This window comes from Thunnus maccoyii, chromosome 24 (assembly GCF_910596095.1).
Source record: "Thunnus maccoyii chromosome 24, fThuMac1.1, whole genome shotgun sequence".
Lineage (NCBI taxonomy): Eukaryota > Metazoa > Chordata > Actinopteri > Scombriformes > Scombridae > Thunnus > Thunnus maccoyii.
Genome location: NC_056556.1, coordinates 5,546,571 through 5,564,474, shown reverse-complemented (window position 1 = coordinate 5,564,474; position 17,904 = coordinate 5,546,571). Strand labels below are relative to the sequence as shown.

At 39.1% G+C, this 17,904-nt stretch overlaps 2 protein-coding genes across 6 annotated transcripts in view; one reads left to right on the top strand and one right to left on the bottom strand.

Moving 5' to 3' along the window:
- Nucleotides 1-1,344: 1,344 nt before the first annotated feature.
- Nucleotides 1,345-10,497, bottom strand: LOC121891908 (sodium/hydrogen exchanger 2-like). The gene is made up of 13 exons (XM_042404554.1): nt 10,068-10,497; nt 9,578-9,903; nt 8,630-8,767; nt 7,347-7,597; nt 6,530-6,747; nt 6,058-6,257; nt 5,210-5,299; nt 4,979-5,049; nt 4,674-4,841; nt 3,729-3,834; nt 2,711-2,827; nt 2,532-2,625; nt 1,345-2,449 (listed from the first exon to the last, which is right to left on the bottom strand). Exons 1-13 carry the CDS (start codon nt 10,354-10,356, stop codon nt 2,028-2,030), a joined length of 2,490 nt encoding a protein of 829 aa, XP_042260488.1. The 5' UTR covers nt 10,357-10,497; the 3' UTR covers nt 1,345-2,027.
- A 2,624-nt stretch (nt 10,498-13,121) lies between these two features.
- Nucleotides 13,122-17,904, top strand: part of LOC121891907 (inositol polyphosphate-4-phosphatase type I A-like) — a 50,769-nt gene continuing 45,986 nt past the window's right edge. For 3 of the 5 annotated variants that reach the window (XM_042404550.1, XM_042404547.1, XM_042404549.1), the window contains exon 1: nt 13,124-13,276. The gene's annotated coding sequence lies outside the window, so the exon portion shown is untranslated. Of the gene's footprint in view, nt 13,277-17,904 lie in introns of all 5 variants that reach the window. The other 2 variants (XM_042404553.1, XM_042404551.1) reach the window with 2 other exon arrangements.

Here is a 17,904-nt window from a genome sequence, read left to right as displayed (position 1 = left end):
CTTACTGTGCTTGTTCTTTCCAGCGTCCTGAATTCTAAGTGGAATCAAGTTTGTCTGAAGTGCCTTTAAGAAAGAGGCGCTGTGCAGAAATAAAGATATTTTATAACTTTTGCTCTGTGTGCCTGGCAGATATAGCGATGTAAACGTTGCTGAAAGATGATGCTGAGTGTGAAGGGCAGTCACACAGTTGGATAGACCAATAAAAGAGGACATTAAAGCAAACGAGGGAGAGTCTTTAGTGCTGCATCTCCTCTCTCCTGAGTTTAATAGCACATATGGGTCCTCTGGTTTCAAATGTACTGTTTAAATGGTAGAATACAAGAGTGTAATATAACTCCATAGGCATCAGGTAATCTAACTGGATCTATATCCTGAGGCAAATCACCATCTTAAGTCATTCAACATTGCACCAAAGGTTAAATGCTAAATTTGCTTTAGCATTAAAGACACAGAACATCTTTAGTGTTGCATACAGATAAGAAACAAGAATAACAAGAACATACCCTTGTGTGGAGAGTGGACAGTGGCAGCACAGATGGAAATTTAATGTATAAACATATGGGAAGTAAATGAGAGTTCCCTCTTCTTTTTACTGAACTGAAGGGAAACATATCATTAGTTAGAGGGCAAAAAAGTACCAAACAAAATGTTTTTTTTTCTCATTTACTTGGCTGAAAAACTCTGAAAGTCCATCAGTCACAAATCATATCCAGCACATAGATGCAAATGAAGCATGAATACTATAAATTAGAAATAGTAGTGCTAGAAATGATAAATTCAGACACTGATGTGGTTTGTGTAACATATAAAAGAGGACAATGATCCCCGCTCTAACTTGGTGCAAGTGTATGAATAAAGTTCTATTATTATTATTAGTACAATAAAACCGATGTTCTCCATTACAATTCAGTTTTGTCCTCTTCAGCGTCCTCCAGTAAACACAAAAAGGAACTGTGTGTGTGCTCTGACTGTGTTTTTCATCTTCTATCTTCATCCTTGCAAAAAAAAGAAACTTGCATGAGAGGTTTCACTCAGTTATTGGCTTCAGCTCCATTCTTAGCTTGCTGCTAATTTTAGGCAACACTGCCATTCCCACCATTGTCACCATCTGTTGCATTGGATAGTAGTTTAGTGGTGACATATAAAGCACCATTATTAGGCCTGATAGTACTTAATATATTTAGATCTCTGTCTCTCTGTCTTTCATTACAGTGACATAAATACATTTTGTATCATGGTTGTGTGGGCTCTTGATTGGCAGCTGATGACTCATTAAGCCCTTTGTGTTATTGGTTTGCAGGTGCTATTTTTACTGCTATTTCTTTTAATAGAAGACACCCGCGATCATGTGGAGCTAATGTTGAACACATACAAGAATACAAGAGATCTGAGGTTTGTTGCATTTATTTTTATACAGTACTTTTAGCAACATTTACTCATTACATTCACACCACGATGTTTAAAAAAGACAACTCAATAAACAATATATGCTAATTTTAAATATTCTAAAGTGATCAAGACCTTCTTGACTCCCCATGTACACCTTCTTAGACACTATAAGGACGGACAATAAAAAGGTGTGTTTGCATGTGCTCATACGCATGCACCAATGAAGAACATGGCAGTAAGTTTAGGTCATTGAATTGTAGTTTTGATCATACAAACACAGTTATTTCTCAGAGAAAGATTTCATAAGGCAGAAATAATGCAACTGGTTGAGTTAAACCTCAGTGGGCAAAACCCAATAGATATAATTTATCTAAAAAAAAAAAGAGCAGTTCCAAGGCATCAATATCATGAAATCTTGTGGCCTAATGAAAAAAAAATCTAACTAGTCATATAAAATCATCAGTCTTTTATTTGTCATTTATATTCTATTTTATATTGTTCACTCATATTTCCTGTTTTTCACTTGTCATTTAGCTAATTTTACATCTATGTTTTTGGTGTTTATCTCAACCAATAGTTCAGCCTCCAGAGCAGCTCTACCTCTGTTCACGTGCCTCATCCCTCCGTCCTTCCCTTTGTCATGTTCCTGAGCCTCGAGACCCCTGTGATGTGTGTCTAAGTAGTGGGTTTCCCGCCCCATTTCCATTGAGATCCTGGTTGTCCGGCACCCACCCTCGAGGTGGTGGTAGCTGGGGAGGACGCACTGTTTCCTCTCCTTCTCCTTCTGAGTCAGCTGGCTCAACATCTGCTTCTCGATTCGAACTGTGCCTCCTAGGTGCAGGAACTGGTCCTTTCCTGCCTCTGAGGCTGGAAGCTTTGAGACTTCCAGGCCCCCTCTCATCTAAAACATCCAGCCCAGGAGCAACTGGCTTCTCCCCTGTACTCCCAGACTCCTTGATGGTGTTCAACCTCCTCATAGACACTTCGGAGCGGTATGAGGAGCGGGGCGACACACCAGAAGCTTGGAGACGGTCTGAGAGACGATCCAACTGACCACCACCTGACACAACACAAATATTTAAGCATTTAGTTTGTAACCAGGACAATCAAAAACAAAGATGCTTTCATCAGTATAAACTCACCATGACTTCGTCTTCTGAGGTGGAAGGCAGACTCCAGATCCCCGCCAGGCTGGAGGGAGAAGTACTTCTGAGACTTGGGGATGTTCAGTGCAGGCTGGAAGAAGAGGAGGAAGAATAAGGGTCAGGCAGGTATAAAGCAGGAAGTTATTTATTAAAGTCCTTTTAAAACAGAAACCCACCTGCTCACGGAAACTTTCAGCACGGAGGCTGCGTCTGATGCTTGCATGTCGGCGAATCAGAATCTCCCTGGCCGGGTTGTTCTCGGGTAGGTTGTATTTGTTGGTGTAAGCCATCGTCTGAACAACAAGGAGAGATACTTGGTAAGAAGTGAACGGTGGGAACAACAAATTTAATATAAATAGTTGATGCACAGGAAACGTTAGGGTGAGAAGTAACATTTACGCTGACTCTGATTCTTGTAAAACAACAACACAAAAAAATCTGAAATAAGGGAAACTAGTCATTTGGAGTGTTTGCATCATCAGAAGTTTAGGACCCATTGTTTTTTTAAGGGACTAAAGGTAAAGATATCTTGGCTGCATCAAATTTACCCTTTTTTATGTTTCCTCTGAGTCGCCCAGCTTTATGGAAGTGGTAAAATAAACTGATGGACCACTACTTTAAGGTTCAGAAAAGTTCAGACACCATAATCAAATACAAGTAAAAACAAAACAGCTACTGCAATTTTACAGAATTCATGAAAATATTATTATGTGAGAGAAATTTCAGGTGTATTTTCCTTGAAACTACACATATTTCTTCTTATTTGCTTTTTCAATGAGCATGTATACACTGCAAAAATACTCCAACAAGTCATTTAACCTGCAGAAACTACTGATTTCTATTGCTTCTCATGCAGATTAACTTTAACGCCATCAAAAATAAATGTTTTTATGAAATCTGATGAATTTGTCAACCAAAGACATTTAAGAACATTAAATGAGTCATTAAAGCTTATACACCTGTCTAGTTTCCAATCAAAAATGACCAATCATGAGAAATAAACATGGGAAGCGTTACACACACATGTAGTTTAAGGGAAAAGATACATGGAGACCTATTCCAGAAATTAATGTTGAAATGGTATTAAACACCATTAGATGTCAATTCAACTTCATTTAAAAGCGAAACCTCTTGTTTTTGAACAGACACAACCGATGACACATTGACAGCATAGAGCTATGCCAATGATTTTACCTTCTGTCTGATCTTGTACATGTTCTTTGACAGGATGTCGTGCATTTTCCTCACGTCGGCTGCCAGGAACTTCTTCTTCGATCGAGACGCTTCCTTCCTCTCATCACTGATAAGAGGTGAGAGCAATGAACGGTGAATGAGAGACATTAATGAAATCTAATGTTTTGCTATTACTACTGACATTAAGACGAGTTGCAATTAGGATGGACAGATTTCCAGCTGATGGAAAACTGCACCATCAGCTGGAGCCAAATTAGATTTGTTTAATGCATTAAGCAGATGCACTTGCAGTGACAGTTAGTGAGCAGATAGAGTTTCACAGTCAGTATTAGCTTTATCATTGTCATTCTAATCATTTGCTAAAATTTGCAGGTCATGTATAAGCTGTTATAGTGAAACAACAGCCATGCTAGTGGCTCTAATAATTTGTACTTGGGTTCAGGATCACCAAGGTTATGATGATTTATCCTGAGAGGAGCATGAATGTCAAATTTAATGGCAAACCATCCAGTAACGGTTAAGATGTTTCACTAAAAACCACAAATGTCAACTTCATGGTGGTGTTAGAGGAAAAGTTAGTGAATCACCAAAGTTATTAGGATTCATTCTCTGGGCACCATGAATGTCTCTGTAATTATTTATGGAAATCCATCCACTAATTGTTGATATATTTTCATCTGGACCAAAGTGGACCAACATTGCCATCCCTAGAGCCATGCTAATTGGTATAATAATACTATAATAACATTATAATAATAATAATAGATCCTTCTAGTTGGAGAGTACCTGGATCAAAAAACTTGATCAATAGCTTATTAACATTAAAAGCTGCAGACTTGATGAAGGCAAAAACATCATTAATCATTGATAAAGGTTTTTCCACTTTGCAGTAAGACATCAAGTCTTTTCTTTAATGAACTGATCAGCCTGTGTAGAGTAACTTACTGCAGAGAAACAATAGATGGCGCTGCACTCAGGTCTCCCAGAGGCGTGTCCAGTAAGCCGATGGCGGTCTGCAGCTCCAGTTTCTTATACAGAGACACAATACTGGACTCAGCCCTGTTGTCTCGAAGCAAGATGCGCCTCAAAATACGATCGTTGAACTTCTTAAACCTGACACACAAACAAAGGAATAGAGAATATATCAAGCATTGATGCTGAATATCCAAAATATCCCAAATAAATTCATTATATTTCAATCTGTGTTGTTTTTCTTGAATCTTACTAAGTAATAAACAGAAATATCCTACTTGTCTTTCCAGTAAAAGTGGCTCCATTGTCCACACAAGTCCTCAATACCACTAACAATGTGCTCCATCACCTGGCCAAAACACAGAAATGCAGCAATTTACCAACTAGAACAGGTGTCAAGGGACAGGCAGTAGAAGAAAAACAACATGAGCTGTTAAAGCTGTTAAATAAGGATTAAAATCAGTAAAGAAGAGAAAACAAAATACATTACAGTAACAGCTAATACTTGCCCTATTGTGAACCTCGACATTGATGGTGTTCAGATCTTTGTTGGTCCTCCTGATGTTTATATACTCTACTATGGGACGGATGCTGATACCCTGGAAAGATGATAGAAAATATATATAAAAGCAGTCAGAGTGCTTGTTTTTGAAATAACCTGGCTGTTGAAAAGAAAAAAACAATATTGTAAATCCACAGAAACCACATTTAAGCTGTTACTGTGCATGTGTAACAGATGATAATGGATATGTAAATTCAACTTGTTATATCATTATTTATTTGAAACCAATCATTAGTGCCTATATTTTCGGTGGTAGGTAAGATATTTAAGATAAGCTGTAGCGTTAGTCTAATCTTCTATGTTGTGTTATTGGCTTATATTGTTTCCTAATGTATTGTTTTGTAAGTAAAACTATATTTTTTGCCCAAAGGTTTGTATAATTACTCACTGATACAGATTTTAATTTAATTTCCAACTTACTAAACTACAATAAAAGAAGCTAGTCTTGTATACCAGGGTTCAAGCACCCGCTGCAACTCAAAAAAGCCCATATTAGACGTCTCATTGTTGGCAGAAGAACTCACAGGCTTCAACAACTCTTCAGTAAATTAAATTAATTCCCCCTTTACACTCTACTTTTTTCTTTCTACAGTACCAGCTGAAACCCCAGAATGCTTGGTTGTATATGTTACTGAAATATACTGTAGATTTGGATCTTTCCCAGCTTGCCTTGGGCAGGAGCTATAGCTCTGGATAAGATCATAACATGTGTCAAGAACATTTTCAGTTTCTAAAACCTGCCCATAGTCTCCTGTCAAACAATAATATGAATTACAGGGTGAAGTTGTGTCTCACCTGCACCAAAACAGTGAATATAATGATGGCGATTGAAGCGGTGACAAACAGATTCCTTCTGTTTATGTGATTGGGCAAAGTGAAGACCAGGGCAAAGCAGATTGCCCCTCGCAGGCCTCCGTAGGACAGGCCAAACTGGTCCTTGAAAGTGAACTGGATTGTACGGAAGGGGTTGATGATCTGGGTTAACACCAGAATGCCTGCAGGAAAGGAGTTGAGAGGTTTGATGAGCCTGTGAATGAACTAAGATCTCTATCGCAGTGTTGGAAAGTAACTAAGTACAATTTTGAGGTACTTGTACTTTACTGGAGTGTTATACTTTTAATCCATTACATTTCAGAAGGAAATATTGTATTTCTTTAAGTATTTTTATACTGTGTTTTACTTCCTCCACTGCTTTTTTGGCAGAGGTTGTTCGCTCCCAAATCCCAGAAGCTCTGGAACAACCCATCCGAGGAAATAAGTCTCTCACCGATTACTCTCCAGATGAAGGCAAACAGCAGCGTAAACATGATGTAGGCCCAGTTCCACTCGTGGTCACTTGTTATGGTGACAACACCCAGGAAGAAAAAGATGAGAGTTTCGGAGACGGTGGCCAGCATCTTGATAACGTGGCGAATGGTGGTGCAGGATCTCTGAGATACATTCTCCTCCACGTAGAACTTCATGGTTATGGCACATGTTATAATGCTGCAGGGAGGGAAAAAATTAAAGCCTTTTGTGACTGAGCCTTAAAACCCTGCAAGTACACATTCCTCTGAGAGGTCAAGGATGTGATCTGTCACCTCCTGTGCCAGTTAGAGCTAAGTACTGATTCCTCTGATCAGATTTTGACTAGATATGTCCACAAATTTAACAATGGAAAGACAGGCTTTTTAAAGGCTTTGTATAGAAAAGTGGATGAAATGGTCGGATTATATTAAATCAACATGTATTGATGAATAAATTAAGGTTTCTCTGTTCATTTATGTATTTATTTATTCTTGTTTACAGTAATTTCTGAAATGGAAGCTGTAAAATGGATGGATGCAGATTCTGGATACTTTTTGTTAACTTAAGTTGGAATCTACCAAATTAAACAGATATCTGGCAACTGTTACCCATTTTTCAGCCACTTAATGTCTGCAACTGCCATCTGAATTTGGTATTTAAACCTGCAACTTCTCACTTTTCATTTCTCTAACTTTTCAAACAATAATATCAACATGAAATTTTGTTAGATGCAGGTTAATAAACTGTATTTAATATATTTCTAGAGTTTTTGGTCTACACCCAGTGTTTCCACTCACGCCAAGACGCTGGAGAGGCCAAACAGCTCGGCCACCAAGTACGCCAGGTAGCTGTACATGAAGATAAAGAGGGGCTCGATCTGTCGGGTGTTGTGGGTGAAACGTGTGGTGAACGCTGCCACAAAACCAAACAGCATGCCAAAGGAGACTCCTCCAACCCCCACCACGACGAACCTGGCCACACCCAGGAACACATCAGTGGATTCAACAAGTGACATGTCTGTCACGAAGGAAAAAATGCTGTAAAGAGCCTGAGACACAACGACAAAGACAGAAAAAGAAGATCAGGAAAGAAAGTCTATAAACACTTTAAGGTTGGATAGTTTCACATCTAGCTATTGTTACCTCAGTTTACATGACACACAAACACACAACACAGACTGTAACCTGCAGTTCACACACAGCTGTTGTCAAGCAGGTTTGACAACTCAAATCCTCTCAGGAATCTGCTCCAATTCAACTACGGGTGAAACTGTTAAACTTGACTGTTGGGTCAGGCTGAATAGTATGTGCCAACGCAACCTGTGTCACTTGTCTGGTAATACTGACATGTTCAAGGCACCCAAGATACAACTGGGGTGCCAGTTAGTTAGTTTTGAGTCAAACTTGCCTCTCAGGTTAAATGCAGCCAAAGCAAAGACGGATCTGTTGTGGTTGACATTTCCATTCATCAGTGGAGAACTGGTCAAACTAGACTGGGGGGGGGGGAAGAAGGGGCACACAGATCTACTGTTGTTTGCATATCACCCCCCAGGCATTGCAGTCTCTTTCACAAATGTACAGGAGACCAATTGCATTTTGCCTAAATGGAAATGTGTAACTTACTGATGTCATGTTGGATTCTGGGCATTTAGATTCACCAGCTGTTTACCTTTTTCCTGCTACAAAAAGATCAGACTTAAAGGACGGGTTCACAGTTTTTTAGGTGTGTCTTAAAACAACAGTCAAGTGTCCATATGAACAGTGAAAAAGGTTTTTCCTCGTTGTAATCATTCCTCCTGTTCATACTGGCTATTAAAAGATCCCCTTCAAATGCACTTTCAGTGTAAGTGATGGGGACAAAATCCACAGTGTGTCCACACAGTCATTTAGTGCAAAAATGCATTTAAAAGTTGATCTGAAGCTTATACATGTGATTCCTCAGCTTAGTATGTCTCAAGAGCGATACTGAATCCTTCTACAGTATCTCCCAGCTTTGGTATTTGATCACAAGCTTGCCCAACAAGATGTTTCTGCACATACAGCTAGTTTTATGCAAACACACACACAACCTCTGTACTCACCACAGTGACAGCATCGTTGAAGAGTCCCTCCCCAAATATGACTATATGTATCTGCTCATTCACCCCGATGTCCTCAAACACGTTCAGCACGGCCACAGGGTCAACAGCTGAAATGATGGACGCAAACAGCAAGTTCTCCTGCAATAAAGTAAGGGATAGAGAAAATGGAAAGAAAACAAAGAAAGAGGTTTTTACTGTTTTTACTGTAAAACACAGCAGTAAATCATTCTTTGTGTCTAGTTTTCTTTGTTAGACATTTAGATGAATGAATAATGAAACATCTTCATTATTTAAGGAAACAATCTCACCACAAGGTACATTTAGTAGCTGTTCTGGAGCTTTTCCATTTGTTGTGAAATTGCAGAAGTTTTAAGAACTTTTGAAGGGTAATTGTTGATTGACCTTGGAGCTTTTGATGATATCACATGACAGATGATGAGATTGTTTTCTCAGCCACTGTTTTGAAGGCCAAGAATGAAACATTTCTCTGTTATTGTTGTGAATTTTTTGGAAATGTTGGAGCCACTTATGCATTTTATTCCAAACCCTTTAATCTAAAGTTTACTTTTAGATTTTAGTTTTCTAGTCTTTGGGCAATTTCATGTGTTCAGGCCTGAAATTATTTGATTAAGGAATCATATGGTTGTAGATATTACTGTGTTTTAAAGGATGATAAGCCAAAAATATTGGAAACCACTGCCTTGCAATATGTTGGTGCAATTCTTAAAATGGGTGATCCCAATGGGAATTGAAAATCTCATGCTGGCAGTATGAGAGGGAAATAGTGTGGGGGGGTATCTTGTCTGAATTCCCTTTTAAAGACTTAGAGATTACTGTTTTTGATGCTTCAACATTTTTCACTGATTCAAATTTAAAAAGCTAAACTGTCAAATATCAAAATCACATAAAAACACACACACTCCTGTGCTTCCCGTGTTTGTTCCTGACCTGCAGGTTGATATCTTGAAGTCCAAACACCTCAAACTGGCAGATGGCGTAGAGGGAGAGCCCTATGCCGATACTGTTCCACAGAGTTCCCACCACACTGTACCACAGCACCGTGCCGATGTTTTCAAAGAACGGCCTGGTGGGCATGAAGTAGCCGCTCTCCAGGACGATGGGTGGGAGCATGTAGAGGAAGAAGACGTTGGAGCTGAGAACAGCCGGGGGCTCCTCTTTGACTGAGTGCATGATGCCGCCAACTATTAGGCCGATGGCAATGAGGAGGCAGGACTCTGGGATCCAAATGGTGATTTTATGGTAAATGTGGAAACCTGAAAAGAAGACAAGAGACAATAAAGAGATTGGACTCCAACCTACAGATTAAGGCTATGTTGCTGTCATTATTTGGTTTGCAAATCCTGATGCAAATAATGCACAAACACCAATGTAAAGACTGCCTGGAAACATTTTGTTCAAGTGGTTCATCCAAACGTACCAATTTTGGCAAAGGAGGCCAGCAGCACCCACAGAGTAAACTCAAAGGGGACCTGTATCCGAGGGTAATCCATAGTAAATACAGGAAGACTGGGTCTCTCCTCCTCAGGGAAGGCCTGCGGTTCATTCATTTCATTTTGGAAGGGTTTGACAGTGAGGAAGTTGGTTGGTGGTGAAGGTTTTGACTCCTGCATCTCACATTTCCCTCCGACACAGCAGATTGAGATTAGCAGGAGCATGTAAAAGGCTCCTCTCTCAGTCCTGACTTCAGACCAAATCAAGGCCCCCATTTTCACAGGTTAACACAGATCTCAGGTTTTTCCAAAGTGAGGCAGAAAACACTTAAAATATTAGTCCCAAAACATTGAAGAAAAAAGTCTTTTGTGCAGTTTTAGTTGGGTGCAGCCAATAAAAAACTAAAATAGTCAAAAATTTGCTGAAAAGTTCTCATTAAGACCTATAAATCCTTCATTATTAGTTCAATAATGGCTCCTTTAATCCACATCCACAGTGACAAAGTGTCAAAGTTTCAAATGGAAGTAAAAAATGTGACATGTTGAAGTTTTAGGACAAACAAAATGAATTCAGCAGCTCCTTCTAAGCAGTCTGAGGTGCAACACAATTCTGGTTTCAACTGTTGCTGAACCTGCTTGACACAAAACCTGTGAGTCTTGCCTACTGGGTGGAGCCCACTGGAGCTGATTGTCCCACAGTGACATGAAACAAAAGTTGCTTGCCTATGTTGTTGGCATGTTTGTTGAAGTCCAACCCCCGCTCTAATTCAGTGTAAATGGGTGTTAAAATGAACCATATAAAACATGGACACAGGTTTATGGTTGTGACTCAGGAGGGTCTCTGTAAAGCTGGAACTGGAGGTTTTAATGCGTATTTTAACACCTGCAATTACAAATAATCTCCACATGATGGTGGTAGAGGACAACATGAACTTTGAACACTTGCTATATCAAAGGATGGGCCAAGTATGAACACATTTAGAGGGAAAATCTTAATATGCCTTCTTAGAAAATTCCACATTCACAAGTCAAATATTATGATATTATAATATTGTAAATATGGCCTACCGCTTGCAGTAAGGAGAGCCCTACATATCCCATCTTTAAGACTCATCTCAAACAATGGCTCAAGGCAAAGCACAACTGTGATCACTGTTAACCAGACATGTGTACAATGTATTTTGTCTTTTTCTGCTTGTGTATTTGTATATTTATATTTGGATATTGTTACTGATAGTGTTTCTGTTTTTGTTATTTGCCTAGGGAGTACAGATATAAATTAGCATTCTTGCTAACTCCAGCATGTTTACATCTTGTATTTTATACTGATGTTCATTAATGTGCTCTGCCCCTATCAAACAAACAAACAAACAAACAAATAAGAAAAACTGATTTTTCTCAATCCCTTAGAAAGCATCCACAACTTCCCCAAACATCATCAGCTCTTCAAAATCCATGTGAGAAATTATATGCTGTACAAATTTATGTTTTTATATTTTATGTCCTTTTTCTTTCACTTTGTTTTCCAGTTTATAATGCAATTATAAGACTCATTGAATTATTTAATTTCACATATTTTGATTCACTTATTTGTTTCTATCTATCTGTATTTTTTCTATTTGTCATTGTTTTTTAGGATTTATTTATATTAGAGTTAGGCACTTTTATGTTTTGTGACTGTTGATATTTTTTGTATTTTGAACTGTTACTGAAAAAGAAAAATGTCATTATCATTAGTTGGTACTAGTTCTGGTGGAAGTACTTGTAATGAGGGTAGTGGCTCTTCCAGGCAATTAATATAGTTGAAGTACAGCAGCAGCAGCAGAAGTTGTGGTGGGGGTAGTAGTAGTGACATGCAGTACTGCAGTTGTAGTAGTTGTAAGTAGCTGTAATAAGGTACTATTCTACTTATAGTGTGACGATGATTATGCTTAGCTTGCATGTTTTAGGAATAGATAGCTAGATATACAATATATAAGTGTGTCTGTATCCAGTAAATTGTTGTTAGCTTTTAATAATTTACATTGTGTATAAGTTATTGCCAGCTGTGGAAGAAATGCTCAGTTCTTTTATGAAGTAAAAGTGAAACATTACAGAACATAAAAATACTGTTACAAGTCCTGCATTGAAAATCTTACTTAAGTAAAAGTATGTAAGTATTACCAGGTAAGGACACATGCCTGTGCAGGAAAATTGTCCTTGTGAGTGTTATATAAGTACATATCACACTATCGGATAGTTATTACTGAAGCATTAATGTGTAAGATCATTTTTAATGTTGTAGCTGATTTAGTTATACGCATTTTAACTAATTTGTATACTGTTGGGTCATTTAATCGATAACAATATGTCACATTTCATATTCTGCAAAGTAGTATCTGTCATCTAAATGTAGATTTGTACAATTTGCCTCTGAAATCTAGTGGAATAGAAGTAAATAGTTTCAAATGACAATACACAAGTACTTCAAAACTATATTTAAAGTCCCCCTCTACCCAAAAAAGTGTTTTTCTATGTGTCCCTACAGTTGGATGTTTGAGCTTCACTGTGCAGAGTGATGTATGTGCAGAATTTGACACAGTTTTCACATTCATCTGCTGAAAGTGGAAAATTCCTTTGTGCACATTTCAACTGGTTTGGACATTTTTCTGGTCCAATATTCAAATTACACAAATGTGATGTGGAAACTTGAGGCGCGCATGAACTTTTCATTGAAGTAGGAGAAATCTTGTGTCCAGCAGGAAAACTTTAGAAATGAAATATATTTGCATATTTCTACATACTTGAGTTCTTAATGAGGGAGAAGGAACAGATGATAACAAGATAATTTAACTTTTTATGTGGAAAAACAATATCAGACACAAATCGTTATTCAAAGTAGAGTATTTTATTTACATCTTAGGGATCTTTAAGTACAGCGCTTGAGTAAACATATTTAATTTTGTTCGACAGAGAAATAATAGGCCTGTAATTAGGCCTATTATATTTTTTTGTCATCGTTCGGAAAAAAAATCTACGTGTTGCGTGCGAGCCTGCGTGATGACGCAGCCGGCGTGCTACGCAGGAGGCGTAACCAGCGGCGACTGCAGCCAGAAAGAGACAGAAACAGTGCGGAAGGTTGCGAGCTCAGTCCTCCTCACAACAGTTAGCTTGCACCTCAAAAACGGATATTTTATCACAACTCGAAACTGAGCCGGTAAGTAATGACTGTTTATCACGAATTTTAATTCAAAACACGTAGCGTAACGGCAGCTTTAACGGCTAACGGCTGCGTGCTTTGATAGTGTTTACTTCACACAGTAACGGAAGCTTGTTTAGTAAGCTAAGTCAGTATTTTATGTTGTTTTATGTTAATAAACAAGCCTTATATTTATGGCATGTAACTTCTAAACAAGGGAGGACAACGAGCAGTTGAGCACGGCAAGGCAGGACAGGACGTAGGGGATCAACAGAGGATATAAAACGTACTTAACAGAGATAACAGTAAATTGGTCATAATTGTGCTTGTGTGTCATATCATAGGAAGAATTTCCTCTGACAGGACATATTAAAGTCTGTAAGTGGCTCATTGAGTGTTGCAGGCTGAGAAACACTGCTGCCGCTAGTATTACGTAACTTAGGGAAACGGTGCATTTTCCTCCTGTGTGTGTGTGTGTGTGTGTGTGTGTGTGTGTGTGTGTGTGTGTGTGTGTGTGTGTGTGTGTGTGTGTGTGTGAGAGAGTGTAAACAGTATTGCCATGTCATGTCTGGGCATGGTTATTGCATATGACTGATGTTGCAGTTTACAGCCTTCAAATCTTGTACACATGCAGACACACTCATTAGTATATTAGTCATTGTGCAGTCAGTGTAATATACTGATTTTGCTGAGTGTGTGTGTGTGCTGTACTGCAGCTGTGTGTGTGTGCTGACTGTGGATGTGCACATGTGCTGAGTCTTGAGTGTGTGACTTTGCATGTTGTCCACACATTTCCTCCACAGTCTTTTTTTGTGTGTGTCCTGCTGTCAGTGGGTTTGTTCTCGCTGCTTGTGCACGAGTCAAGGTCAGCTGGACATCGATATTTTGGGGAGCTGATGAGGCTCTTTATGAGGTGGAGAGTGACCTGCTTGCAGGGCCGTCCCGAGCACGTTTGCTGTCCTAGGTGGTGAGCTTAAACCCAGGTGCCCTGCTGAAAAAATGAAATAAATGAATACATGTGCAGCGATGGTTTTAAAGACACTAACTTCTCAATGCAGCTAGTAATTGTATCTCTTGAGGGGATGTGACAACGTGGTTCATGTAGTTCAGTAGCTCATGTTTACAGGCATCATGTCCTTTTCCACTGTAAAGCAAAGCCTCTGCACGCACATCACTACAGCCTCTTCTAGCTAACACAGATGTTATAGTTTGTTGGGAGGATGGTGTTTCACTGTTTGAGTGCACTACAACTGTTGGGTGCTGACTTCTCAGGTGTCTTCACATGTAGTCATATATGTGAAGGAAGTACAGCAGTTGCACCGTCTCTGTTCAAGGATGGTGTTTGACATCGGATATGACTGGCCTTGGAAGTCTAAGACCATCAGATTAGTCAGTCAGGGAGTCAGGGGTAACAAGAGAGGTGGCTGAAAGCTCAGAAAGCCAGTAAGTCGACCTTTGAGACAGAAGATTTTGTTACCTTTACTCTTCTCAAATCTGAAGAATGAATTTCATGGTCAGAAGAAGAATTTATGATCTGCACAATATGCAACAAATGTGACAACTTTGGATCATTATTAGTGTCTCATTATAGCTTCAGACGTGGCAACCTTTGAGTTTGTTTCCTCTCGTGTCCACTGAATTACTTTTTTTTTGCCCCGGAACCAATAATTCATCATCTTTTGAACCATCCGTCTTCGCTTTTTCTGTGTTGATTTTGTTCTACCTGCAGTCTTGGGAAAACCCCATTACTTCCATTTCCTCTGGCTTTTCCACATAAATCATCTCCTGTCGCTCTCCGTCTCTTCGGTTTTAAAAACTCGAACCAGCCGGTTTGCCAGCCGGCTTTTTTTTTTTCAGCAGGGAAAAATTCTTGAGACGTTTCCAGATTTGATGTGGTGCCTTTGTGGAAAACAGATGCTGAAAATGTTTCAGAGGTCTTTTCTACCCACTCTGACAAGAATAATAGCAGCAATGTGTCAGAGTGTCTGATTAAACATCCCTGGTTCTGATCCGGTCTGGGACTTCTCGGGATGCTGACTGGCAGCATGACAACAATTAGGCTAATTAATTAATTTTGATTAGTTATTTAATGCTAGTAATTGCTTCTTCTCTCTGTTTGACATCATTTTTTAATACCTGGAGGTTTTGGAGTGTTGTTAGGACAAAACAAGGAACTTAAAGATGTCACCTGGGCTTTGGGAAGTAGTGTGAAATAGACTATATATTAAATTCATTTTTAAAAATCGTTAGTAGCAGTGCCAGTATTGTGAGTATCAAAACCCAACGTCATTCAGGCCTTAACTGCAAATTGAGCATCAGTATCAATTAGACCTGCAACAATTAGTCGCCAACTATTTTGGTTTTAGTCATTTTTTAAGCAAAAATGTCAGAAATTTGCTGCTTTCAGCCTCTCAGATGTGAAGATTTATGCTTTTCTGTGTCATATATGATAGTGAACTGAATATCTTTGGGTTTTTGGACTGTTGGGCGGACAAAACAAGACATTTGAAGGCGTCACCTTTGACTCTGGTGGCACGACTGTCGCCTCTCAGTTCTCTCCGGGAACTTCCTCCTACATGCAAGTGAGGTTAATTGGTGCCTGCAGGTGTGAATGGTTACCTGTCTCTCTACACTACATGCTCGCCCTGTGATTGACTGGCGACCCATTCTGGCCTCTCGCCCAGTGTCAGCTGAGATCAGCTCCAGCTTGAACTTCTAGAGGATAAGCGGTGAAAGCGGTGACTCTGGGGAATTATAACAGGCATTTTTTTACTATTTATTTACTGACATTGGATTAGATTAAAAGATTAATTAATTAGTTGCAGCCCTGGTGTAAATGAGGCAATTATAGTGACTTTTGTTGTTAATTGGCTCGATTGAAAAGGTTTCAGATGGGAGATGAAGCGTTTTCAGCAAAACAGGTTATTCACACTGTCAGAGCTGAATTGATGGAGTGTGATTTGATTTTAAATCACATTGTTCGGTGTTCTCCTCCATCTCCGTCATAACTCGGTGTGTGTGTGTGTGTGTGTGTGTGTGTGTGTGTGTGTGTGTGTGTGTGTGTGTGTGTGTGTGCGCGAGCGTGGGGTGACTCATCACACTCTCCCACTCAAGCCCAAGAGGGTCGAGCAGGAGCCTGTTGATTCGCCCCTCGTCTCTGTCTTCCTCGCTCCCATCCAACGACACGCACATGTACACAGCGAGCACGTGTGCGGCGTCGTTTTGCGGCAGATGTTAGCCGTCTGCTGCCGTCTCGCTGCTCGTCTATTTTTAATAGATGGAGGAAGAGAAGCATATAGCTTACATAATGAGGAGATTGGAGCTGATAGAGACTCAGTGGGTCGTTAATGAGCTGTGTCACCCTCTTCACCAAAATGGATCGCTCAATAACCCACCAGTCTCATCTAAACTTCACAAGATGCATGTTACAAAACAAATGCAGATGAGAGATTATTCCACAACTATGTAGAAATAAACATAACAAATAAGTACATCTTTTTAAAATAAACAAATTGGTTAAATTAATAAAAATAAATTGTAACTTGACTTGAAAATGTTTGGAAATGAGGAACATTTAAGGAAAAGTAAAGTTTTTCAGCCTTAGTTTCACTACTATTATTATTTTTATTGTTTATTTTCACAGTTAAAGACAAATAGAAGATAAATAAAGAAGAAAATATGTTATTGAGAAAGGAGCTGGACTCACAGTAAGAAGACTGGTGTCTGAAATCAGTTTTCATTGTTTGTTTCTGGGTTGTTTCTTTTCTCTGCAGCTTAATTAACACTTTGCTTCTTGCTTTTAAGTTGCAGAACATCTTTAAAAATCTCTTCTTGTAAACTGTGATGTACAGTCTCTATGTATATGTGTGTGTCCTTCCTTAGCAGATGCACACACACACATGGTGTTGAAGTGTACGTGTTGAGTTGAACAGGGCTGACAGAGACGCACACTGGTCTGCTGATGCTGGGAGCTCTCATGCCTAATTTATTATTGATGAGCATTGGGGGGGAAAATGGAGAAGCATCAAAAAAGAAGAGTGAAACCTGTACTGCATGTGTGTGTGTGTGTGTGTGCGTGTGCCAAAGATAGGACCACCACATGGAGCAAGGAAAAAAAAACGTGATACGTCCCCCGAGAGCCTCTGTTTACGAGCCATCTGCACACTGCAAAAAATATCTGTCGTATCAAACATTTTAATCCTGCAAAAAAAAAAAAAAAGATTGATGTAGCTTCAGTGCAGTTTTAAAGCTGTAAAGTGTTTTCTCTTTCAATATTGTGAAAATGATGACACAGTTACCTCGATAGTCGACCCTTTTTCTTTGATCGGCTTACCCGGGTTGCATCTGTTCTGGTTCACAGTGCAGGTGAAAACAGAGGCAGCTTACTGAAGTCATTATCTTAATTATTTTATTATTTATAAATTACTTTAGGGCTCATTCCTCCTATCACTCCTATTAAGATCCAAACAGCACAGAAAACAAACTGCTTTTTCTTCTGTGATACAAATAACAACATAATAAGCACCTCTACCACATGTGACTGTATTTCCCTTATGTATTGTTTTATTATTATGTATTCTTGTAGAAATCTTAAAGCAATAAACAAGCATTTTTAGATGCATTTGCCAGATATAAACATCAGGATT

What these genes read in the sequence shown, in the direction of transcription:
- LOC121891908 (XM_042404554.1), bottom strand. Translation starts at nt 10,356, where the DNA reads ATGGGGGCCTTGATTTGGTCTGAAGTCAGGACTGAGAGAGGAGCCTTT. An exon ending in TTCAAGATATCAACCTGCAG is followed by an intron (nt 8,768 to 9,577) that starts GTCAGGAACAAA and finishes ACTTTATTGCAG; the next exon opens with GAGAACTTGCTGTTTGCGTC. An exon ending in GGCCTCTCCAGCGTCTTGGC is followed by an intron (nt 6,748 to 7,346) that starts GTGAGTGGAAAC and finishes CCCTCCCTGCAG; the next exon opens with CATTATAACATGTGCCATAA.